This window comes from Leptodactylus fuscus, chromosome 4, assembly GCF_031893055.1.
Source record: "Leptodactylus fuscus isolate aLepFus1 chromosome 4, aLepFus1.hap2, whole genome shotgun sequence".
Classification (NCBI taxonomy): Eukaryota; Metazoa; Chordata; class Amphibia; order Anura; family Leptodactylidae; genus Leptodactylus; species Leptodactylus fuscus.
Window position 1 is genome coordinate 168,553,673 of NC_134268.1, and position 26,775 is coordinate 168,580,447.

At 41.1% G+C, this 26,775-nt stretch overlaps 1 protein-coding gene across 16 annotated transcripts in view; it reads left to right on the forward strand.

Annotated features, from left to right (window-relative positions):
• Nucleotides 1–26,775, forward strand: part of SLC4A7 (solute carrier family 4 member 7) — a 111,942-nt gene that overhangs the window by 67,172 nt on the left and 17,995 nt on the right. For 3 of the 16 annotated variants that reach the window (XM_075271348.1, XM_075271352.1, XM_075271351.1), the window contains exons 6-14: nucleotides 1,732–1,920; nucleotides 6,381–6,710; nucleotides 9,405–9,520; nucleotides 11,981–12,043; nucleotides 12,694–12,851; nucleotides 19,063–19,150; nucleotides 21,397–21,543; nucleotides 21,789–21,892; nucleotides 24,035–24,209. In XM_075271348.1, the coding sequence (XP_075127449.1) occupies nucleotides 1,732–1,920; nucleotides 6,381–6,710; nucleotides 9,405–9,520; nucleotides 11,981–12,043; nucleotides 12,694–12,851; nucleotides 19,063–19,150; nucleotides 21,397–21,543; nucleotides 21,789–21,892; nucleotides 24,035–24,209 (1,370 nt within the window). The remainder of the gene's footprint in view (nucleotides 1–1,731; nucleotides 1,921–6,380; nucleotides 6,711–9,404; nucleotides 9,521–11,980; nucleotides 12,044–12,693; nucleotides 12,852–19,062; nucleotides 19,151–21,396; nucleotides 21,544–21,788; nucleotides 21,893–24,034; nucleotides 24,210–26,775) is intronic. The other 13 variants (XM_075271349.1, XM_075271353.1, XM_075271354.1 and 10 more) reach the window with 8 other exon arrangements.

The window sequence follows — 26,775 nt, forward strand, 5'->3', positions numbered from 1 at the left end:
CAGAAAATGAAGTCTATTCCTGCTATAAGCCGACATGGATTTACTCCCAAAATGTGTGTCGATTTCTGGCTTTTATGTTTCATAAATCAGACCAAAAGAAATTGTCCCTGCCCTATCTGGTAAGTCACACCCCTGTATTAGACTTGTGCTAAGCATAGCGCAGAAAGTGGATTTTTGTACAAATTGTGACTCTTGGGTGCTCAGAGGATTTCACTGAGGGCCTGTGTGTGTAAGAGAGATGGGGAGAGCAATGTTGGTTGCTATGAATATAGGGAAGTACTGTACAACATGTAAAGTGGGTGTAGTAAATTTCAGCTCATTTCCTCTACTGAGTAAGCATCTGGCAACGACTTCATTGTTCTTTCAGGGTGTGCGGCTGTAGGTGTTTGCTGTGTTATTCGTCTATAGCTTTCCACCTGTCCTCTTGTTGACTTAACCAACTTCCTTCTTTGAACATAAAGTTCAGCATTCTGCAAATACATATACATCCAAGCAAAACCGTATTGATTGCTTTTAAATGAAATTTATTTCAATGAGAGAGTTCAAATTAGTGAAATATTCAGGCCCTTTAATATCCCTCCTACTTTCTCCACTTAAAAGGGGTTTTCCAGGCTTTTTTTTTTTTTTTTTTTTTTAGATGTACAAAGGTCTCTTAGTGCTATTAGTGAGTTAAAAGTGCACCCATATACTTTTAACAGTGTTTTGAGTGATTTCTAAATGTCCGTGGTATCTTCTGCATTTGTTTACAAGGTGTAGTTTCCTACTATGTAACTTCCTGTGTACCTTTCACGCTATCACCCTGTTACTGCCCCCCTCACTGTGTTACACTTTATCCCTGTCTCCCTAACCAAGCTACACTAAGCCATCCCGCTCACTACTAGGCCCCTCCTCCCTCCCGGTCTCCTTAGCTAAGCTATCCTGACCGCTGCTAGCCCTTCTCAAATAACTAAGCCTACCCCCTACTACATCATACTTACCTAGCTTCCAATCTGTGTGACGGCTCCTCCTTTCCTCTTCGCTGCGCACAGACCGGAAGTACCTGTGAGCCCTGCGTAGTAGCGATGGATTGCCCAGTCCATCGTTACAATGCCTGTCTTGTAGTCACCTCCAGACTTCACCGGCGATTCGAGAGGAGGAGCTGTCCCGGACACAGGAACACTTGTAAATATTGATGGGGTTGGGGGTGAGCGCTGTGAAGCTCTTATGGAAGCTGTGAAACGGAACATCACCAGATTATCAGAAAGTGTATAGGTAATTATACATTTTATTTAATTTTTTTTTTTTTTTTTTTTTTTTTTTTTTTTTTTTATACAAGTAAATTAGAAGTTAGGCAGGAGGAGGGGCTTTAGTTTAGGGGAAGATTTGTAGTTTATCCCGGACAACCCTTTTAAGGCTTGTGTCTCATGAAGCATACCTGGAGTGGGTCAGCCATCTCTGATTTTTCTGTGGATAACTTGCTGCAGTGTACAGTGGCGGCATAGTGGAGTGGACAAGTTACAGGTTTTTGATGCAACTTTCATCCTTTACATTAACCATTTTTGCAGTGGCGGCTTTCAGGAAAATTTGCAGCCGAGTTTCATCAATGGAGATTGATCAATGTGTCCACCCCCTATTATCCCAGCTTAAACTTACAAGAACAACTCTTAGATGTGGTCGGAAACTTGTTGATTGGTACATATATTTCCGTTTCATCATTGCATACCTAAATCCTTTGTAATCCATTCTCCACAGATATGGTATTGGATAACATGACTGCATCAGGTCAGCTGGATGACTCCATGAGGGAACTGGTCAGAGAAGCTCTCTTGAAGCGGCATCACCACCAGAACGAGAAGAAACTAAGTAACCGTATCCCTCTGGTGCGGTCCTTCGCTGACATAGGCAAGAAACATTCTGATCCTCACTTGCTTGAACGAAACGGTGAGATAAGTTGTCACAAGCAGCTTATTCTAACCTATTTCGCTATTTCTTTTCTCTCGTAAAGCAGAAGCCTGCTTCTTAAACTTTTTCTGGACTATAATTTGCACAATTGCTTGCAAAATTAACCTGTCTGCGGCCACTCACTTTTTATCTGTATTTCTAGAATTCAAAAATTGAGACTCTTCCACCAAAATCAGTAGTTTTACGCATTGCGTGGTTTGCAATTAATCTGTATTGGGGTATTGTCTGTCTTACATCAATTCAGTCATTGGCTACTGCTTTACTTTCCCCTGACTTTTTAGCTTGTATTCAGTTATATGTTTTATTTTGTTCTATGAACTTTTCTTTTTATTGGATGTGATTTTTCTTTTCCTTACAGTTTACGGCCAAGTTTGTGTGACTGACAATTAATAGTGCTTTAGAAGACACAACTCTATACTTGCTTATAGTTGTGTACTTCTATATGTGCAGTCTACTATAGAATCTCTCCCATATAGTAGACTTTATGCCTACTACGTGTCAGTGATATGACCATTTGTATATACTTGCAGGATTGTTCATTTCAGGGTTTTGTTTTTCTAGCATATCAGTTCTTAAAGCCGGATAAGTGACAACTGCCAAAATAACCACAAATATCTATTTGTACCATAAAACTCATATTATATTCAACATTGAAGACCAACATGCATCAGGGACAGCTTAAAGGGGTTGTCCAGGAATAAGGATTTTGTGGTTAAATAAATATCTGACGTCTAAGGGAGCTGAGCTGCAATACCAACACCTGATCACGGCACAAGGCCAACTGCTATTGGCCTTGTATTGTGTATTGTATTGGCACAGGTAGGTGGCCTGTACAGCTCATAGGCCATATCATCCATATTTCTGGACAACTCCTTTAAGGGTAAGACCACAAGGTCAATCTGCAGCACATGGTCAGTTTTGTGAGTATTTTCCTTTGAAACTTTGTTAGGGGACTCTGATGTGCGCAGGTTTGGACCTTTCGGTCTTTCCCTTATGCGACAAAGATTCAGTAGATACCTTTTGGAATCTGCTTCAGCTGGTAAATATATGTCTGTCGCTTGCTTCATGGTGGTATATACAGCTATGTTAGCAGCACTTGTAACACTTGCAGCTTTGTTAGAGGGGCAAGAGGGGGCGGATTTTGGCGCTGAATTCACGTCATAATCCGCCCCCTCACAATAGCGGTCTATGTAGACCGCTAGCTTACTTTTTCCATGAGTGGCATTGTTGCTGCTCACGGAAAAGAGGAGCGAGCTGCCCTTTCTTCAGGCGGATTCCGTGGATGATTCAGCCTAAGCATCCGCCTCACAGCACCGCGCTTCAGATTAGACCCATTCATTTGGGCCTACTCTGGAGCGGGAAGCCGAGACAGTCGCGGCAGGCGTATTATGGTACCATTCTTTTTTTTTTTTTTTTTTTTTTATGTAGATTGTGAGCCCCATATAGAGCTCACAATGTACATTTTTCCCTATCAGTATGTCTTTTTTTGGAATATGGGATGGAAATCCTTGCAAACACGGGGAGAACATACAAACTCCTTGCAGATGGTTTTTTGCCCTTGGCGGGATTTGAACACCAGGACTCCAGCGCTGCAAGGCTGCAGTGCTAACCACTGAGCCACCGTGTGGCCCCCATTTTGGTACCATTCTGACGTTGCTTCCCGTGTCAAAATCAGGACCAAAATAGGCCCCCCTTGCCCCATGTGAACTAGGCCTTAGGCTGCACCTGAACTTGCTATTATTTAATATTGTAGGTGCTGCCAAAAAACTAGAAGCAAACCCTGAGCATACCTGCGATCAATAACTGTGTTTTTCGTTGCAGATTTTAGTGTACTTTTTGAGTCAAAGCCAGGAATGAATTTAACAGAGGGGAGAAGTATTCCCTAATATTTAACATTTCCTTTGAAGCCTCTCTTGGCTTTGGCACAAAAACTCACCAAAAGATGCCACAGGAAAAAAAAAGACTTTTCGACAATGTGTGGCCTCAGCTTTAAAGAGCTTCCCCATTGTAAGGCAATATTAGGCAATATGCATATTCTAGAATTGTACTTATCAGTGATGGGGAAACAGATGTCAGATGTGACTATATTAATGACTACATCAGTGATTTTGCATTTACCTGTGTTCATATAATACAGAAATCAGTAGGACATCATAAAGATGGAAGTAAACCTATAAGCACAGAATAATGGCTTCACATGTAATTAAGCCAATGTGCTGATCAGCTTATTGCAGTAGAAATGACTTTTTGTAAACCCTGGAATCTATTCTTATCACTTAGGCAATCTGCATTTATATCAATGGCCACCCGCCTAATTCATAGATGGTATGTGACCACCAGCGCAGTAGTCACTCAGTCAGATTACCAGCAAGAACATGTCGTAATGTTCCTAACTTCTCAGTACTGATATGATGCCATTTATCTGATTCTCCCAGTTAGGATATGTGCGTATAGTCTGCTGTAAGCCCCTCTGGCAGAAATGCTTTAAATGAATATTAGATTGTTCCAGTGCCCTGCCACTGATGTCCTGACCCGGGGAGCAATGTCAGTCAATGCCCCCAGACCCATCTGTGTGAAGTCGGCCAGTTATTAGCCTTGAGCATCTCTGAGCATGTCCAGGACACTGTGATGCTATTGAGTGCTCTTAGGCTACGTTCACACAGAGTTTTTTGGGTCAGGGTTTTGGCATTTTCAAAACCGGACCGGAAACCGCGTGAGCCGTTTCCTGAGACGTTTTTTGCCATTTGAAGCGTTTCTCGAAGCGTTTTTTGAGGAGTTTCCTGATCCGTTTCCTCTTGGGATGTGGTCATGAATTATATTTTAAAAAACCACCTGGCATTTTCCTGATCAGGTTTTTTGCTAAAAACGCTTCAGGTTCCGCTTCAGGTTTCTGACCAAAAAAACGTGAGCAGGAAAAACCGGCTCGCGTTGACTTGCATTGAAGCTGTGAGCCAAAAAACGCTCAGGCTTCAAAAAAGAATGAACATCTCGCTTCTTTTTTACCGCTAGCGTTTTGTATACTTTGAATGATGAGGCGTTTTTTGGTTCAGGGTTTGGAGGCGGATATCTGCCAAAACCCTGACCAAAAAAACTCTGTGTGAACTGAGCCTGAGATTTGCTTCTTCTACCAGTGGTTGGATCAGTGGTTCAGGTGCAGTAAAACATTGCAGCCAGCTAAAAGCGTTAAAAATACTAGATACAATGAAACCTTGTGAAAAAAAAAAAAAAAAAGTAGTATAGATGATAATTGTGCTAATAACTAGAGATGAACGAGTACTGTTCGGATCAGCCGATCCGAACAGCACGCTCCATAGAAATGAATGGATGCACCTGTTACTTCCGCTTTGACGGCGGCCGGCCGCTTAACCCCCCGCGTGCCGGCTACGTCCATTCATTTATATGCGAGCGTGCTGTTCGGATCGGCTGATCCAAACAGTACTCGCTCATCTCTACTAATAACTTAATATTAGATTTACTATTAATGTTCTAAATGGAACAAGAAACAAATTTGCTTCACAACTTGCCCTCGCTGGACTCTGAAGCTCCCGGTACTAATGGTCAAAGATATGAAAACACAGCGCCTATGGCTTTCCATGTTGCCTGCAGCGCTTTCCTCTAACATATTGGTGTTGAACACTTTCAGCTGCACCATCTTGGGAACCTGGACGTTCTGTATATCTGTAATCTGACTGATATAGCAGGTATATAGCAAAGCTGGTTATGTAGGTTTATCTCCTCCTATACCGTAAATCGGGACATGGCTAGATTACAACTCCAGTTGTGTGACCTCCGCCAAGCCCACAGATTTCACCCTTTCTTTTAGCCTGTGAACAAGATTCCTTGAATACAACTTGCTGTCATTCTGTGAATATTTCTATTGTATTTTTGAGGTCGGCATCCAGCCCGCTTGCAAAACTTGAGGTGTATTTTCCTGAACATAGACAAGTAAAATGTAATGTGACCCCTATTCCCCTATTTTATCCAAAAGTCCATGTAAATAGGACATTGCTCCATGGTTTGTAGTTTCATACAAATAAGAGGTTCCTTGTAAGGATGTAGCAATCCTCTTTCTGTATTAGTTTCTCACTTTCATAAATCAGCGACTGTGAGTTATTCGTATCCTTTGCATGTAAAATATGGTTTAGTCATTGAGCCTTATGTATGAAGCATTTCTCAAGGGAAGCCATTTCCTTGTTGCTCATCTCAACCAGTTAAGCTTTAAGTTATTCCTTGAACTAAAAGGTGAATCTTTGGTTTCTGAAGACTTGAAGATCCCTTTGAGACAGTTTTGATACCTGAGGCACAATGATGCATGACTGTTATAATACTCCAATATTGTGACCTATAAAATGAACATTATACCAACATGCAAAAGTAAGAATTCTGTAACCGACAAAAGCAAAAACTTTTTTTTTTTTTCTTCTCTTGTTTTACCTCAGGGGAAGGCCTTTCCGCCTCCCGTAACTCTCTGCGAGCAGAATCTCGCCTTTCCCTCCTCCTCAATTATCTTCTTACTCCTTCGAGAGTGGGAACCCCAGCTGGCTCCAGGCAAACCACCCCTGTACCAACCCCCCAAAACACACCACCCTCCAGCCCTAAACTGAGTCGGCTGGAATCCTCAAGCTCTCAGCAGAGTGTGCAGTGGGTCCCAGGGATACCACCTTTTACTGGTGACATTATTCCTATGGTAGTAGTTCATCCACCAGAGGATGATGACGAAAATCCTGAAGACTCCGTTATGAAGGAAGATCATGGTGATATCTATCCAGGCAACTATTGTTCCTCTCCCTGTGTGGTGCACCTGCCGCTGGCTCTCACAATGGAATGCCTTTGGTCACATTGATTGCTTGAGCATACGTAATTGGCTTTATTCATGTACAACTTACAAGGTTGCTTCAATGTGCATGCGTTTTTGTTTTTATTCCTCCACTACTTCGATCAAATACTGATCTTGAAGTGTAGCCCATTTCATCATAAGTAAGTGTACCTGTAACAACCGTAAGCTAAGATATAGTGACCGCCATGAAGCAGGAGATGCGGAGTACTCTTATCCTTTATGTGATAGTATTTATGATGTACTTGGGGCATGGTCATATCTTCTTTTGACCCCAAGTTTCATGCATACACTGAGTATGTACATGGGCCCCAAATGACATGTAGAGTGTCGTCTTGGCATACCCTATGTAAGTATGTGGTAACTATCCCACTGTCTATATAGTGGGATATATTGCAGCCTTCCTTCACAGGCCTAGATCAGGGATAGGCAACCTCCGGCACGCCAGCTGTTGTAAAACTACAACTCCCAGCATGCATACTTGCTCTGCTGTTCTTGGAACTCCTATAGAAGTGAATGAAGCATGTTGGGAGTTGTAGTTTCACAGCAGCTGAAGAGTTGAAGGTTGCTGACCCCTGATCTAGATCAAGAGATCCCACTGGAAAAAACTGAGACATGTCACCCGCCCACTCTGAGAATAAGAGCTAATGTACATCTAACTTTCCAGGGACGTTAACATGTTGCCAGGTGGATGGATGGATATATATATATATATATATATATATATATATATATATATATATATATATATATATATATATATATATATAAAATTTACATGACACTTTGATATAATCCAGTAGTTCACGCTAGCATTGGGTGATATCAGCGCATCTCCACCATCCAGCCTTTTTCAGTCTCCTCTAGTTATGACATGGATTTTTGCCATAGTCCTCTATCCACCCCTATTAAAACACCCTGCCTTCACTGGGTGAGCAGTATGTACACCTGAAGTTTAGCTTGTGGTTGGGGTACATAAGGAAGGTAGCGCTCAGTTTTTCTTCAGTGATTATGATACAGGCAACTTCACCATGATGACCCTGGCAGCCATTTATGGCAGCTTGTATCCTGTCAATACGGTACTCTGGGTGGGGGTGTTGGTGCTGCATTGAAAAGAGGCAGACAACATAAACATGGCGTGTACATTGCCTGCGGCATGGTTCCTTTGTATTGTTTGTCTGATACAGGTACAGCCACCTCATATCTGACACCACAGTATGTTTTCTATATCTTGGCTAATGTTGGAATGTATGTGTGGTTTCTCTGCTTGCTGTCCTAACCACATTGCATTTGTGTGGAGATCTCACTGAGCTGTCATCACGGGTCATGCAGCTGCTATGCTGTATTCGGTATGTGCTCCTCTCAGGTAATACTCAGGAATGCTAGGAACGACTGTACCAGATGTACATACATGCACAACCTGTCTCTAAGAATGTGCTGCAGCAAACGCTAGATCACTTTCTAATATTACTGATGTCAAGTATGCAATCTATGTGTCCTTGACCTATGGTGGTAAGACTGAGTAGTTCTAAAGCATTTATCTTCTACGTGAGAGGACCACTGGTTATACGTGCAAATGCAGCACTGCTTACGGTGTCCACAGTGAAATGCATGTCATGACTGTACAACATTCAATATCCAATTCATGTGTGTAACTAGCAATCCAGGGCAGTGCTGATGCAGAACAGAAAGTAAGTATTACAAATCTGCCCATGTATTTAGGAAAAATTCAGTGTATCACAGTTGACCGTATTAGTTAAATACCTGCCAGGGGCACCCTATAGATTAATATAGCATTGTGGCAGATGTAGGCCGGGTTCAGATGGGGTTTTTTGGTCCGGAATTTGATGTGGAGGCCGCCTCAGATTCTGAACCAGAAAACAGCTAATCACGCCTGGATGCCCGTGCAGTGCATTGGCATCCAGTCGCGGCATTCCACTCCGGATTAGGCCCAAATGAATGGGCCTAGTCAGGAGGGAGGTGTCGCGAGGCGGAATCTGCCTGAAGAAGGGCATGTTGCTTCTATTTCCCGCGAGCAGGAACAAACCGCTCGTGGAAAAAGGAAATGACCGGCTCCCACTGATTTCAATGGGAGGTGGTTTTTTTGACCAGGATTTTGACACTGATTCTGCGTCAAAATCCTGACCAAAAAAACCCATCTGAACCCGGTCATAGACTGTGTATTAGATTACACCTGCCATTGAATCAGGTTATAAGCAAGCGATTTTGCTCTGCAATGGTGGAAATAGTTAGTGTTTTAGTCAGAACTTGCTGCAATACCTATTACGTGCAAAGTGGGCGCTTCAGAAGACCATGTTATTTTTACGGGTGTGTATTTTAGGACCAACTTATGCAGTTTAGTAGACCAATCATGGTCTTGGATATTGCAGTTGCATACGTCATATTTTGTCATTTTTTAACGTATTGCTAGTAACATATTTGAGTTAATGGAAGTGAGCATAAAAGAATGCCAAGCTAACGATTAGAAGTAATACGGAAACATTCAATTGTCTCTGGATAACTACTAACGGTTAATCTATTATCATATAACCTACCACACCACCCGTTACCTCTACAAAAGGAGCCGGACAAGATGAATCGCTGTCTAATCGCATGTGTTTACTCTTAGGGCTTCTGACCTCACCACAGTCAACACCAGGAAATTTAGATGTTACTAAATCATCAGAACTGAAACGGAACGGAACTGGGGGCAGTCAGGAGAACAGCACGGTGGACTTTAGCAAGGTATGTCTAATACTTTCATTACACACCTTTATAAGGTATCCATCCTTTTTAGATGACTAGCTTAGATATAGTTATTAATGATAGAAAGCAAACCACTGACGTCTGTATTCAGCCTCCCCGCCGTAAAACCCTTTTTTTCTGCATGGACTCAGTGTGTGGTTTTTTTTTTTTTGTTTTTTTTTTGTTTCCTTGTAAAAAAAAAAAAACAAAAAAAACTTTCACAGTGTAGAGACTGCATACGGACACCGGCAGTTTGCTTTAAAAACCCATTGAATTGAACAGGTTTTTAAACTGACCACTGGCAAGTCGTCCCTGAGCTGTTTTTCCTGGAATTTCGGCAGAATCACGGGGGCAGATAGCGGCACAAGTGGGAATGCCCCCTTACATATAGTTTACTCTCAAATTTGAGTAATTTGGTCAATGTTTTGCATTACCTATATTGTACTGATTCTGACTTACATAGTGTATTACAGCTGCATTCACAGGGTCTGCCTTTTCTAAATAGTTATGTGTTGGGTATGGAGTATGGGATTCACGTTTAGTAATCCGAATCTTCATCTGGAAACAATAGGGGCATGTTCGCTTGCGGCAAGTTTGTGACAGAAATACCTGTAACTGAAAGACTACATTACATTTTCCTGAATGGAAGCGAGCGCATGACTTTTGGCATTTAGATGATCAGAACCTTCTGCAACAAGCTTCACTTGTGAATTCACCCTTATTAAACAGGACCTTTCATCACAATTCTTTGCATCCTTCAATAAATGCAACTTCGCTGATTCTGGCACAGTTAGAATTTTTTTATTTTTTTTTTTATAGCCTTCATTCCTGAGCAATCATTTGGTTAGTTTAAGCACAATTTTGTACTCCACTGTCAGGTGGGCGGTTCCTTTCTGTCTTCTTCAGCTAAGAACTGCCCACCTGACAGCAGAGAGCATGCTTGTGGAGAAAGTAAGCACAATGTTTCATTGCTTGGGAATGGTGAACGTTCTAGAAAAAAAAAAAAAAAAAATCACAGTATTGGAATCAATAGAGGGGCATCTACTGAAGTATTCCGATAGTTGGAAAAGGTGGTGAAAGGTACTATTTAAGCATAAATCTTAATTTTTATAAACTTTGCATAAAAAACAGTGATTTCATGAGAACTGCTTCTTTTAATTAAAATGACTATATTCATATTCAATAACTACACACATAGAAGTGTATATGTAGGTAAATGATTAATAGTAAATGGGAATTACCCTATGATAAGCTAGATACAAGAGTTGTTATATACCTCCTGGTTATCTATCAGATGTCAGCTGTATGCAGTATAAAGTTGGCACATAAGCTTCTGATCAGCTAGAATGTGGACAATCCGAATAATTTGTATGAAGATCCCATATACCAACTTACATTCGGCATGCAACTAAACTGTCAACTTTCAACAATGGGGATTGAGAAAATATATTGAAATAGATGGATAAAGACATAGAATAGATGGATAGATAGATAGATAGATAGATAGATAGATAGATAGATAGATAGATAGATAGATATGTGTATGCAGATGTCCAGTTCTACTGAATCTTTTCCTAGAAAACTATATGTATCAGTTGTGGGGAAGATACCTTGGTGGAAGCAGTGGTGTGGACCCAACCAGTCAGAGACAGGGGCCCAAATCTTGCAGCAAAAACTGGTTTATTTAACAAAAAAACAGCAAAATAAGTAAAACTTTACGTCAGGCACAGGATAAGCAACATAAAATACAGCCTTAATTTCAGGCAAAAAAAAAACCTGCTCGTCTGAGCGCTAACTAAACAGAAAATACTAACTGTACGTGGGGCTTACTACCAGCCACAGGAATCAACCAAAACAACACTGTACCGTAGCACAAGGCTCTCAGTGTCAGGACAGACCCAGCCACTTCCTCTCCTCCCAGGATCAGGCCTGAAGTGCAGGCTCTGCAGCCTTTTATGGCCCAGTAATGCGCCTATAACCCAGACCTGGGCTGTACATTATTCAAGATCTGCCCTGGACCACACAAGTCTGGAATCTGGGGGAGAACTACTGGGACTCCGACACTGCCTGTCACCTTCTCACACGATCTGCTCCAGTCTTCCTGCTCTGTCCATTTATTTCTCTGTTCTTTCTATTTCTAGGGCTAATAGGGACTGCACACTGGACTCAGTGAGTGTCTGACAGCTCCGGACTAGGCCCATTCATTTGGGTCTACTCCAGAGCCGGAAGCCGCGACAGTTGCAGAAGGCGCATTTTAGTCCTATTCTGACGCGGCTTCTCGCGTCAAAATCAGTACCAAAATACACCAACACGAGCCCGGTGTGAACTAGCTCTTAGTCCTGTGTAAAATAAAGTATATTCTGTTTATGGGTTGGATTCTTGTATTGTCCATGAGTTGACAATACATTTATAATAGTGTTGATTTTTTTGCTTGGCCCTTTCTTTCTTCCCCTCAACTAGCAGGATTATAACTCCTGGCCGTGTAATTGTGGCACGTTTGTTATGGGACGCAAGAGGTCCGCTGTAAGTTTCCGCAGATAACCATGTCAGTAATTTCTAGTCTACAGTGCAAATCATGTCACATTGTCCGCTGGTGAAGACTCATTTGTGCTGTAGCCCCTGTTATTATACACATGTGACAAATCCATTCATTCAATTTGTATGTTTCTTGTCATTTTCAACAAATGTAAACCATGAAATCCATTTTTTTTAGTCACATTCTTCAGTGGCAAAACTATCAATATTAGTATGCATATTGTGTATAATACCAACACTTTGTATTATTTCTTAAGTATTTTATGTTATGTATAGTAAGTGTATTTTACCATATGTGATTGGTGAGTATGTCTGTCACTGTAGTATCTTTTTAGTCATGACCACAAAACCTGTTCCTTTCTTTATCAGATACAAATTGAGTAATATTTATGCCTAGAAATAATGATCTATTTAATATTTTATTTGACATTTCAAATCTTTACTGTAGAAAAACCTTAAAAATGATTTAAAAGATTTATGGCTGACAGATATGTCCACTATGGAAATTGCTCTCCACTTCAAATCCACCTGGTCTTTATATATGGGGCTAGATATGGGATGTGTTCCTCCCGCCATAGGTATTAGGTGTTGTGTATTATTCATGTACCAATTACAGTATGTTATTTTTTACCTTTTAGGTTGACATGAACTTCATGAAGAAAATCCCTCCAGGAGCTGAGGCATCAAATGTCTTGGTGGGAGAAGTGGAATTTTTGGATCGGCCGATTATTGCCTTTGTGAGACTAAGTCCAGCAGTTCTGCTCACTGGTCTAACAGAAGTCCCGATCCCAACAAGGTACCTGAGACACTTACTGTACAGTCATGGCCAAAAGTAGCCCGATCCCGTAGCTGAAACACTTTTAAGAGATGGTCCTGGCGCTTGCTGGTCTTTCTTGGGCGCCCTGGAGCCTTTTTGCCAACAATGGAACCTCTCTCCTTGAAGTTCTTGATGATGCGATAGATTGTTGACTGAGGTGCAATCTTTCTAGCTGCGATACTCTTCCCTGTTAGGCCATTTTTGTGCAGTGCAATGATGACTGCACGTGTTTCTTTAGAGATAGCCATGGTTAACAGAAGAGAAACAATGATGCCAAGCACCAGCCTCCTTTTAAAGTGTCCATTGGTGTCATTCTTACTTAATCATGACAGATTGATCTCCAGCCCTGTCCTCATCAACACCCACACCTATGTTAATGGAACAATCACTGAAACAATGTTAGCTGGTCCTTTTAAGGCAGGGCTGCAATGATGTTGAAATGTGTTTTGGGGGATAAAGTTCATTTTCTAGGCAAATATTGACTTTGCAAGTAATTGCTGTTAAGCTGATCACTCTTTATAACATTCTGGAGTCTATGCAAATTGCCATTAGAAAAACTGAAGCGGTAGGCTTTGTAAAAATTATTTGTATCATTCTCAAAACTTTTGGCCATGACTGTATATATTACACTGATATTGGTGCACTGTTCTTTAGTATATAGCTACTAGATAATTTAGTTAATAGGCTGTTGCCTCATTTGCTACATGCATGGCAGACTAGATTTCCTCCTCTGTACGGGTCCCTTTACATGGGCCTGATAACAAGTGCCGGTGGATGATGCAGTAGGTTGACTGTTAGTTTACATTTCTATGGTCATGATCATACAAATGATCTCTGAACTCTCATGCAGATTCCACTGTCGTCATCCTGGGGATGTGATGTCAGTAAGTGATGATTTTATGTCATCATAAAAGATTTGATCCGCTTCATACAAGTGAATAATAGTTTATTGTTTTATTGCTAGACATGTTTACCTGGGCAGCAAATTGGAATGAAAATTTGTGCAAGCAATTGCATGGCCAATTATGTAGTAAGGCCCTTAAACCACAGAGGGTTATGTCTCCATCCTAGCATGCACAACTATATGATTTGCTTCGAGTTTCGCAATTCACATAACAGATCGGCTGCGACAGTCCTTACTGCAAGGTTCCCTATCACTTTCAATGTAATACAGGGAGCATGGGTACAACAAGCTCAGCATGACCTCTTTCCGTTATTTACATGTGTTAAATGGATCTGCTAAACGGATGTGAAAGACTTGACATGAATGCAGCCAGGGTTGTGAGTGTCCGTATTTATACCTGCACAAATAACTAGTCTAAATAATATCAACCTCCAAGTGAACTAAAGATCAAATCTATCAAAGTCTAACGTGCCAAATCTGTCAAACGTGCTTGACAGAGACAGATTTGCTGCTTCCTCTGACTGTCCTGTCACTGTTTTTGATGTTCACATGTTGGACAACCATTTTAAATTGGTCCCATTATAGTGGATAGTCATGATATTGGACATTTTTATGCCCTTTAACTCTTGGGTCACAGAGCAGCTCAAAGTTTTTGATTGGGTCCAATAAAGATTGTAACAATTGATCCGTAGTGATAAGCAGAAGTGCCAGTCTTTCTTTTACTAAACATATTGGTAACCTTAGTGGTGTACATACATCACTGCTACAGCAAATGACTGGCTGCAGTGGTAATACGTCAGGTTAAGTGTGCATTCACACAGATAAAAATGGCGCTGAATTTAGTGTGGAATCTGCATCAGATTCAGCGTTGAAAAAAAGCCTCCCATTGACGTCAATGGGTTCTTTTTCTAAAAGGCAACTCATTGAAGTCAATGGGAGACTTTTTTTTTTTTTTTTTTAGCGCTAAATCTGACGCCACTTCCACCCCAAATTCAGCGCCATTTTCCTCCTTGTGAATGCACCCTTACACTTCATCATTGGAAGACCAGTGACCAGCTGGGAACTCTGGAAGCTCCAAAATGGCAGGGGAGTGGGGTGGATGGTATTAGATGCATATCGGATAACCCCCCTGATTACTGGAGGACCAGACATCCATCTAATGTGCATGGGGGACTCCTGACTCTTGCCCAATGGCACTTGTTGACTACTTGGGGCAGAAAAGGGTCCAGGGATTTCTGTTGGATTGACTCACCCCCTCTCCTCATTCACTGCAGATGCACACTTGGGCTGAGATGGGTGTGTATGAAAGAGGGGTTGGTGGGGCCGACTGCTATCTAATAAATAAATAAATAAATATATATATATATATATATATATATATATATATATATATATATATATATAGTGGAGCAAAAAAGTATTTAGTCAGTCACCAATAGTGCAAGTTCCACCACTTAAAAAGATGAGAGGCGTCTGTAATTTACATCATAGGTAGACCTCAACTATGAGAGACAAAATGAGAAAACAAATCCAGAAAATCACATTGTCTGATTTTGTAAGAATTTATTTGCAAATTATGGTGGAAAATAAGTATTTGGTCAGTAACAAAATTTCATCTCAATACTTTGTTATATATCCTTTGTTGGCAATGACAGAGGTCAAACGTTTTCTGTAAGTCTTCACAAGGTTGGCACACACTGTTGTTGGTATGTTGGCCCATTCCTCCATGCAGATCTCCTCTAGAGCAGTGATGTTTTGGGGCTGTCGCTTGGCAACACAGACTTTCAACTCCCTCCAAAGGTTTTCTATAGGGTTGAGATCTGGAGACTGGCTAGGCCACTCCTGGACCTTGAAATGCTTCTTACAAAGCCACTCCTTCGTTTCCCTGGCGGTGTGCTTTGGATCATTGTCATGTTGAAAGACCCAGCCACGTTTCATCTTCAATGCCCTTGCTGATGGAAGGAGGTTTGCACTCAAAATCTCACGATACATGGCCCCATTCATTCTTTCATGTACCCGGATCAGTCGTCCTGGCCCCTTTGCAGAGAAACAGCCCCAAAGCATGATGTTTCCACCCCCATGCTTTACAGTAGGTATGGTGTTTGATGGATGCAACTCAGTATTCTTTTTCCTCCAAACACGTAAAGTTGTGTTTCTACCAAACAGTTCCAGTTTGGTTTCATCAGACCATAGGACATTCTCCCAATACTCTTCTGGATCATCCAAATGCTCTCTAGCAAACTTCAGACGGGCCCGGACATGTAGTGGCTTAAGCAGTGGGACACGTCTGGCACTGCAGGATCTGAGTCCCTGGCGGCGTAGTGTGTTACTGATGGTAGGCTTTGTAACATTGGTCCCAGCTCTCTGCAGTTCATTCACTAGGTCCCCCCGCGTGGTTCTGGGATTTTTGCTCACTGTTCTTGTGATAATTTTGACCCCACGGGGTGAAATTTTGCGTGGAGCCCCAGATCGAGGGAGATTATCAGTGGTCTTGTATGTCTTCCATTTTCTAATTATTGCTCCCACAGTTGATTTCTTCAATCCAAGCTGGTTGCCTATTGCAGATTCAATCTTCCCAGCCTGGTGCAGGGCTACAATTTTGTTTCTGGTGTCCTTTGACAGCTCTTTGGTCTTCACCATAGTGGAGTTTGGAGTCTGACTGTTTGAGGGTGTGCACAGGTGTCTTTTTATACTGAGAACAAGTTTAAACAGGTGCCATTACTACAGGTAATGAGTGGAGGAAAGAGGAGACTCTTAAAGAAGAAGTTACAGGTCTGTGAGAGCCAGAAATCGTGATTGTTTGTAGGTGACCAAATACTTATTTTCCACCATAATTTGCAAAAAAATTCTTACAAAATCAGACAATGTGATTTTCTGGATTTGTTTTCTCATTTTGTCTCTCATAGTTGAGGTCTACCTATGATGTAAATTACAGACGCCTCTCATCTTTTTAAGTGGTGGAACTTGCACTATTGGTGACTGACTAAATACTTTTTTGCTCCACTGTATATGGTTAGTGTTACTCTTTACAAATGTGTGTTTGTGTGAGTGAGCTGAGGCTGCTTCAGTTTTATTAGAACAGTAGCAAACCTTCAGATGTTTTCTGTGGGAAAGAAGTTGGATACTTCCGCTCCAGCGCTGAAGGAATCCATGTGATGTAAAATCAATTGAGCATTTCACATTTGTATTATGCGCCTTCCCAGCCAAGTGGACTTTTATCAGCAGCTGTAATCCATAAATCTATGTTACTCTGCCTTTTATGTATGCAAAGTGTCCAAGCAATAAACTAATTAAATCAAAAGCAATTTGTCTTGTGCTCATAGCCCCCGTACAGCGGGATACACTGCCTTTGGATACTGCTGAGTAGTGCCGAAATAATGTTTCTATCCACACAGTTTGTTTAGTCAGGACACGTCTATGAGGTTAAAGTGTACTTTACTTTTAATGTTTTTTTTTGCTTGCTGAATGTACTTTGATAGACTTCTCACTGCCACCGTTTGGTCACACAACATGCAATACCCTGAGCTAAGTATAAAAGTGCAGAAAGATCCTGATCTGTTGTCATTAAAAAATGAACCCTTGTTTCAATCAAGCTTTTATGTTATAGAAGACCTTTCATGTCCTTGGGCACACGGGGTTTTATATACCGCTAGAAAGCCGATGAATGCGATGAATTCAGTGCACTGTTGGCTTTCCCGTTATGTGCCCTGGGGCAAGAGATATCAGTGCAGTTACCGATATCTCTTCACTGTCAGAAGGGCGTTTCTGACAGTCTAGCAGGGCTGTGAGGAATACGGTGTATGGACAGTACTGTCAGTAGAGGCATTCCTCACAGCTAGACTGTCAGAAACGCCCTTCTGACAGTGAAGAGATATCGGTAACTGCACTGATATCTCTTGCCCTGGGGCACATAACGGGACAGCCGACAGTGCAATGAATTCAGTGCACTGTCTGCTTTCTAGCAGTATATAAAACAGCGTGTAACCAAGGACTTGAAAGGTCATCTTTAAATTTAGAAATGTTTCACCAGTTTCATAGTAGTCTGACATTTCCTGTTCTATAGAGATAACTTTTCAATAATCATTGCATTATCATTACAGGCAGAAATACAATGGCAGGAGTCCTCTATATATAGATAGTCCCAGTTCACCTACACTATACAGACTATACACAGAAAACTCTCCCATAGACCTCTGAGAACATATCCAGTCTCTAACTTTCTGGGGTTCATGTCACCGCTGTAGATCTGATCTCTGATCGCTGCCCCCCATGGTCATTTACTGAAAACAAATAAATAAAAACCATTAGAAAATAAACCCATACTATGAAATAGCGTGGCAATATCTGGTTATACTTAGTCTTAGCGGATAGGTGATACTTTCCCTTTCATATGCATGTATTGGCTCCCTCTGATTGTAGAACCATCCCTACAACCATACAGTTGTATATTACACATGACAAGAAGAATTGTTTTGCCACCCTCTTTTGGGTTGGTTTAGATGTGCCTACTTATTTTAAGCAGACCTGTCACCTTTCCTAATGTCTTTAGTTTTAGTAAATACTTGTATTACCTGGAAAAGAACAATTCTGGAGGATCCTTTGTCGTAACTCTGCGATGCTGCTTCTGTTATTCTTCACAAACTTTTCTTAATAAATTGACACCTTGCTGTTACTAGTATACTACTATACAAATATTTATTAAAATAGACTTGTCGGGGGAGGCGACGGGTTCTCTTTTATTAGCATTAACTATTCTGCGCTTAAACAATTTGTCTAGTGTAAAAAATAATTTTATATTAGGCCAGGGAAGGTGGCAAAAAAAAAGCAAAAAACCTCATCGCCCATCCACGGTGTTCAGGTGTCTACCAACACGATCTGGTCCGGCTGCTCCGGTGTTATCTTCTGGCAGAGTTCCCCGCTGCATGTGACCACTTTGGCTGCTGAATGGCAAGTCAGTGGCCTCTGTGAAGGACGCAGGACATCGCCTGTGACATCCCATGTTCTTTCCATAGGCTGCTGATTGAACTCAGCGGCCTAAGGAAAGGGACACAGGACATCAGTGCGGCAGGGACTTCGCGGAAAACAAGACTGCGGAGCCTCAGGACTGGACCGGACAAGGGAGTATGTGTTTTGGTTTTGTTTTATTCATCTTCTCTGGTCTAATATATAAAATAAATAAATTTTTTCCTGGACGAACATCTCTAAGTATTAATATTGAGGTGAAGTATGCAACAGATTGATTGTAGATAAGTAGGCCATTCTTTATGAATTCCCTTTTCCCATCAGGTTCCTGTTCGTATTATTGGGTCCAACTGGAAAGGCCGCACAATACCATGAAATAGGAAGATCAATTGCTACATTAATGACAGATGAAGTAAGTGATTTTTAGCTTTTCTCTTTTTTTGAAAAATTCCTTTTAAAGGGGTTGTCCTATTTTAATTGTATTCCTTATCCAGAGGATGACATGCTGATTGGTCAGGACACAACAGTAGGAGATAACATTAAAATTTAGGCCAACCCCGTACCTAGTATTTATTTGTGTGTTTATTTTTGGGATGTGTGGGATAATAGAGTGCCACATTTTGGGTGTTGTTCAGGGTGACAGGGAGATTCTACTTTATCTGCTTCCTTAGGTGTGGGCCATTGAAGGGACATTAAATGATGTGGGAAGGGGCTTTCTTATGAAACTCTAGAATGAGGGAATGTGTTAAATGCTAATCTAGGGTGTTGCCGTGTTCCAAGCCACTCTCCAGGAAGTGGAGCACTTATTGATTGAGCTCTCCCTGGACACATAGTAACCTATGCAGAGTGGAGTAAGAGGAGAGTAAGAGGAGAAAGACTGAAATGAGGCCCTCTCTACAACAGCAGTCCCCAACCTTTTTTTCTACAAATGACCACTTACATGTATAGTAGGTCAGTTTTCCTGTGGCCAAGCATGGGGAGGGGTTTTGGCAGGGCAGTGATTGGCACTATTAGGGTTACTATAACATTTAATAACAGTCCCCCCACACACAGCTAATGTTATTGACTGGGGGTCAGTATTACTATAATAGTGCCCCGTTACATGTAGGGATGGGGGCTATTACCTGTGTGCATCTTCTACTCTGTTCCCCAGCTACGAGCATCACCAAAGTGAAGGTTCTGGCAGTAACTTAGAATATGCACACATCTTGTGAGTCAGAACAGATCCCGGCAGCTGCCTTAATACTAAGTAAATGGAAAGTGATCTGCTGGTGTAGGCTACACCAGCAATTCAGTGTCTAAAATAGGTTGTGTACCAGATGTCTGCCACTTCTCCTATGCTATGTATTACACTCAGCATAGGAGCATCAGGGACACCTAGTAACCAGACAGAGATTCCCGATGATCAGGCCGGCCCGGGACCAATTGATAAACGACTCAGTACTGGTCTACGGCCCGGTGGTTGGGAACATCTGCTCTACACCATTAAAGGGGTTGGCCACTTTTAGACCAATATTGACAAACAAGTGTACAAGAAAAAGATGTACAATTTTCCAATATACTTTCTGTATCAATTCCTCATGGTTTTCCAGATTTCGGCTTGCTGTCATTCATTCTGTTACTTCTAGAGGATAAAACTCTGACCATGGTCATGTGATTTACGGTCCATGGTCATGTGATGAGTACACAGCTGCCGCTCGTTATAGTCACAGCACAATAATCAGACATCTGCCTGGTAATCAGCTGTGCACCTGTGTGCTCATCACATGACCATGGACCGTAAATCACATGACCATGGTCAGAGTTTTATCCTCTAGAAGTAAGGGTCAGTTCACACGTGAAAACCGCCTAGCTTATTTGTGCGAGGTAAAAAACCTCGAGGAGTTTTTTTGACGCTGTTTTTTGCATTCCACGTGGTTTTTGACGAGGTTTTTGACGCGGTTTTCACTAGCGGTTTTCGCTAGGTTTTTTTTTTCCTATATGTGCTATAGAAACTGCAGGCGAAAACCGCGCGGTTTTTTGCAAAAAAACGCGCGGTTTTGTGTGCAAAAAACCGCGCGGTTTTTTACCGCACGGTTTTCGCCTCCCATTCACTTCTATGCAATTCTTCAGGCGTTTTCCGCCTGAAGAAAGGTCATGTCGCTTCTTCAGGCGGAAAACGCTAGGAGGAAAAAAAAAAGCTAGTGGTCTACATAGACCACCATGTTAAAGGAGAGGTTTTTGAAGCGAATTCCGCTGTCAAAAACCTCCCCTTTGCCCACGTGTGAACTAGCCCTAACAGAATGAATGACAGCAAGCCGAAATCTAGAAAACTGTGAGGAATTGATACAGAAAGTATATTGGAAAATTGTATATCTTTTTATTGTACATTTGTTTGTCAATATTGGTCTGAAAGTGGCCAACCCCTTTATGTTCAGGCCCCCACACAGCGTTTTACAGTCACAGCTTCCCATCCACACCTTGTGAAAAAATACGTGCTGCGGGCACACTACATTTTCCAAAAACCGTTGCGGATTTAGGTTTAGGATTGAAAAACTGCGTAATAAAAAACTGAATGTGTTTTTAACTCTTCTAAGGACATAACTTCATGAATTTCTATGGTGTTCTTTACCTCTAAGTACTTGAACAAGTCTGACCATTTGTGTCCATCTGTTACAGATATTCCATGATGTAGCCTACAAGGCAAAAGATAGAAATGATCTACTTGCAGGGATAGATGAATTTTTAGACCAAGTAACAGTCCTACCTCCAGGAGAGTGGGATCCATCCATTCGTATTGAGCCACCCAAAAGTGTTCCTTCACAGGTAGGAACTCTCTGTTCTCTGCCATCTTGGAACTGAAATATTTTCCTCATTCTAAATTAGGATTTTGAAATAAAAATGTTATAGAAAGCAAAAGATTTAATTTTCCGGTTTCTTCATGTACTGTATCTGAAAGTCTATTTTCTAGTCAATCATATTGTTATGGTTTTAGAACATCATCCTTTGTGTATATTTTTCCATATATTTGCTGTGAGCACCAGTTGACCTTTTTCTCTGTGCTCCTTTAGGAAAAGCGCAAGATCCCAACTATACCAAATGGTTCTACCCCAACAGGTGAGACGATAAAGGAGGAGCAGCATCATGCTGGCCCTGAGCTTCAGAGAACTGGAAGGTGTGTATCTATAACCTGCTTCTCTTCAGATACCTTACTACCATTGTGTGTTGTCCTAGTGTGAGGAGTCAATGCGTTAAGGATTTCTCAAATACGTGCTGGTTCCCAATCCCATCACAGGAGAAGTGAGCGTTAGCCTTCTGTTTTAATTGTGGCCCTATTTGAGAAACCCCATAGGATTTTTCTATTGCAGTAGTTATAACTGGTGTCAAGAAGTGTGTATAATGTATCTAGTGCCAATAATAAGCAAATATAAAGAATTGATGGAACTATTATAACAAAATGCAAAAATTCAGCACACAATATACAAAATATGTCTACACATAAAAGATGCTATGCCATCCGTTACATTGAGAGCACTAGACCCAAGGGTAATGGATATTCAGAATTTTCCATTCTTCCAAACTGATTTTTCTCAGTTGATATTATGGCAGGAAGGTTTTCCTTTCCAGCATTTCTATGTAATGACCGTCAAGTAAACCCATAACAAGAGTCTCTCAGGTTTTGGCATTAAGTACAAAATTGTACTTATTACTTTAATAGCGGGAGGGTGGAAAAGACAAGGGTAAAAATAAGATGGCGGAAATGGTCTTTTCTTTGAGACTTTACTATTCTGAAAGTCTCCATTAAGTATTTCTAATGGAGCTTAGTTGGTTCTTCCCAGTTTAGGAAACAAGCTTTTCAGGTTCTTCTGCACATTTTGTATATTCTGCTTCACAAAGGGCACATGTTGTTTGCCATAAAAACTATGTCAATGGGAAAAGGTCATGGCTTGTTTTTAAAGGAATAAAATGGACAACCAGAGTTACAGAAAAGCGTTTTTCACTTCTGACAGGGAAATTAAAAAAAAAAAAAAAAAAAGCAAGGTTTCATTTTTAAAGGGTTGTCTGACCAGTTAGTGTTTTTTAAAGAAGGATCAGAATGGCATGAAAAAAAAAGCGATCCTGACCTCTCCACACATAGGAAATGAGTCATGACCACTCCGTAGCCTCAGGTGTGGTCCAGTCTTTAGCTGGGTGGTCACTTCCTATGTGTGGAGAGCCCATGAAGGATCTATTCAGCATCAGAATGGCAGCAGCATTTATCTATCTAGACATCTTAAGAATTCATAAGAATTCACTTAGGACAAATTGGATTGTCCTATACTAAACACTATACATTAGATTACAATGAGGAACAGTTAGAATAACCGTAAATATTCAGGTACATCAGATTGTGGATGTGAATTCTGCTGAGTATCTCACCCTCCGCTATACTATCTATAGCGTATTCCACTACAAATACCCTTGTACACGTGTATGTGCATGTACACTTGTGTCTTCCACGGGAGTAAGCTTTTGGCTTTGCTAAACTGATAACAAAAGGCTCACGTGGTTGGGGAGCCCCCCATACATGTAAGATAATTGACCAGCCCCTCCTAAAAATGGTGGGTTTGGCTGCCTATAGTAAGCTGTAGGAAGACTTTTTCTGTATTATTCCTTCTCAGAACATCACATGACTTTTCCGGTGAACACGTTGTATGGTTTTGATGCATTTTGTTACTTAATAGCTTCCATGATACTCATTGGCAACTCTTGCATGTTGTGTAATATTGTGTAATTTCATGTTGCATATATTTTCCTTTTTGCAGTCAGTATAGTAAATTGTGGGAATACTGTGGCTTTTGCCGGTTTTAAATACAGTGACATCCCAAAAATGCTAAACTAATGGTGTGAAATGAGGAAAGCAAGCAAGACTTATGGAGACGTATACCCATATTAAAATTACCTGCTCACCTCCCATAGGAGAAGGGATACCCTAGAGGGTTGGCAACCATCAGCAAGGGTTACCATAACTGGAGACTTCACTCGGGTTATACTCTTTTCTTATGTTTTGCACTGTTATATCGAAGGCCTCCTTCTCTTGTGTGGGACGCATTGAATATAACTTTGTGTTGCATTGGTTGAATCCTATATTTCCAAGATGGAGTATCTCCTGACCTGAAGTTATACAGAACATCAGACCCTTGGGTTCCAGGGTGTAGTTAATATCATTCATATGGGTAGACATCTCCTCCATTAGAAAGGAAAGCAGAAGCATAACTAAGCAAGTAGTTAGCCTCCTGCAGTGTACAGTTTGACAAGTTTCATCTCACCTATTTAGGCTTTTTGGTGGTTTGATGCTTGACATCAAAAGGAAAGCACCTTTTTTCTTGAGTGACTTCAAGGATGCATTAAGCCTGCAGTGCCTGGCCTCCGTTCTTTTCCTATACTGTGCCTGTATGTCTCCTGTAATCACTTTTGGAGGTCTTCTGGGAGAAGCCACACAAAACAGAATAGTGAGTACAAAAGAAAGATTGGTAGTGCCCAGGCTTTTTATTAGGCCTTCTCAGGAAGGTGTCCTTGTGCATTTGTCTCACGTGTTCATGCTTGATCCAAAGAGTCTACCCCACAGTATTTGACCTTCCCCCTGCTTACAGCTCTGACACAGTTTGGGGGAGACCAAGTGAACAGAAGATGCAAGGTTTAAGGTAAAAGTTTTTTTTTTTATCCCTGACGTCAGAGAGTCCATAAACAAGAAATGGGGCAACAGCGATCTGCAGAGAGTACCACACCAGGCAAAGTTTTTCTTGAAATATTTCTTTACAACCAGGTCATGTTTGTTGTTTGGATTGTGTAATTTTTTTTGGATATTTCTGTTCTAACTAATAAGCTAACTTGTACAGGTATTTTCCCCCACACAGCTTTTTGTTTCAGGTATAAGCTATCTACACACAGTGGACATAATGCGCCCACGTTTTCTTAGCTGTAGATCACCTAGTTGAACCTAGTTCAAGTAGAGCTGTGTGGTCTAGGTATTATGGCTATAATAGAGATGCCATATTATGGCTGTGCAAAATCTGGTTTAGGCTAAGGTCCCATGTTGCTTAAATGCAGCTTTTTTATTGTTGCAATTTTTTGAGCCAAAGCCAAGAATGGCTACAAGAGAAATCAGAAATATATAGCAAGTTCTTATACTTCTATCTTCTGCTTAATACACTCCAGGCTTTGGCTCAAAAAAACGCAGCAAAATCTGTAACAAAAAAAGCTGCATTTCCACAACGTGTGGCCTTGGCTTTTGAGGTTTTGTTGAGGATTTTGCAGCGTTAAGTATAAGAGACTTCTAGATATTTTTCATTTCTTTTGTAGCCATTATTGACTTTGGCTTTTTTTTATTAAAAAAAAAAAAAAACCACAGCAAAATCAGTTGCTTATATTAAGGCTACTTCCTCATAGTCAGTATTTGTGCAAATCTTTCCTCTTTCCTTCACGCATATGACTGAGTGTGCAAGCCGATGTTTGGTTCCATTCTGATATTTCCCTTTCCCTAACAGATATGAATAGGGCCTGCCCTAAAAGTGACAGATAGGAACACAAGGATTTCACATTGAGTTGTATGTATGAAGGTTTATAAATGGTGGTGAGCTTTAGGCTGAGGCCTTAAGTTACAGAAACGCAGTTGTTTTTTTGTTTTTTGTTACAGATTTTGCTGCATTTTCTTGAGCCAAAGTCAAGATTGGCTACAAAAGGAATGGGAAATACAAAGGATGCTCTTAGGGCTCATTCACACGGGGCAAGAGGAGGCGGATTTTGGCGCTAAATCCACGTCAGAATCCACCCCCTCACAATAGAGGTCTATGCAGACCACCAGCTTCCTTTTTTTCCATGAGCGGTTTGTTCCCGCTCACGGGGAAAAAAAAGCGAGCTGCCTTTTCTTCAAGCGGATTCCGCGGCTGATTGAACTGCAGCGTCCGCCTTGCGGCTGCACGCTCCGGTCTGGGCCCATTCATTTGGGCCTACTCCGAAGCGGGAAGCCACAACAGTCGCACCAGGCATATTTTGGTTCTATTCTGACGTGGCTTCCCGTGTCAAAATCGGGACCAAAATACGCCCCCACTGCCCCATGTGAACTAGGCCTTATACACCTTCCTTCTGCTCAATCCACGCCTGGCCTTGGCTCCAAAAACTGCAAACAGATCTGCAACAACAACAAAAAAAGCTGCGTTTTTGCAACGTGGGGCCTCAACCTAAATATGGTTTGGGATTACAAATACTGATTGTGTGAAAGTGGCCAGGAGGGTTGTCCAGACGTCCCGCCACATGAGGTGGAGAGCTGCACTTGCATGCTGGGAAGTTGCACTTATCAGAAAGGAGAATACAAACTGCTGTATCACTATTAACTGTAATGTGATACATTTATATACAGTGAGCTCATGATTCTCATACTGCTGAATTTATGGATAGCTTATGGTGATATGTGATAGCCTGAAATTCTAATAGTGCTATACAGTAAGGGTATGTATAGTCAAGTAGTGACACCCATGATATGTTTTCATGGTAAAGACTTGTTAAATTTATTGGTATGAGAAGGACTGGATTAAAAAAAAAAAAGAAAAAAAGTCAAAATCTTAACAGAAAATGTGATCTATGTGCCAGCCATAAGGTAATTTTATGCACAATCTTAGTAGGTGCCTTCAGTTGTGTAGACGCAGCTCATAAGTGAAGGAGACTGAGATGTAAAAAGTTGAAATACATATAGTAATTTGTTAGGTTGTTGTGAGACAAATGTTTTCTGTTGTGTATTTCATGTAGTTGGTAAAATATTAAAAATGTCTCCAGATCAGAGCTAAGAAAAACTAAAAATAATAGAAAACTGATGGTGAGGTATTAGCCAACTTGTAGTATAAAATTACCTTAAATTCTTTCATGTATTATTTCTTTCATGTATTATATTTAATTGTGGTATTTTGTGATCTGTAGTTCAGAACAAAAAAGAGTATTTGTCTTGTTTTCAGGTTGACACTTGTGTATTTTGTCTAGCTTGAATTGTGGTTGGATTTGTTGTTTATGGGGTTTTTTTGTTAC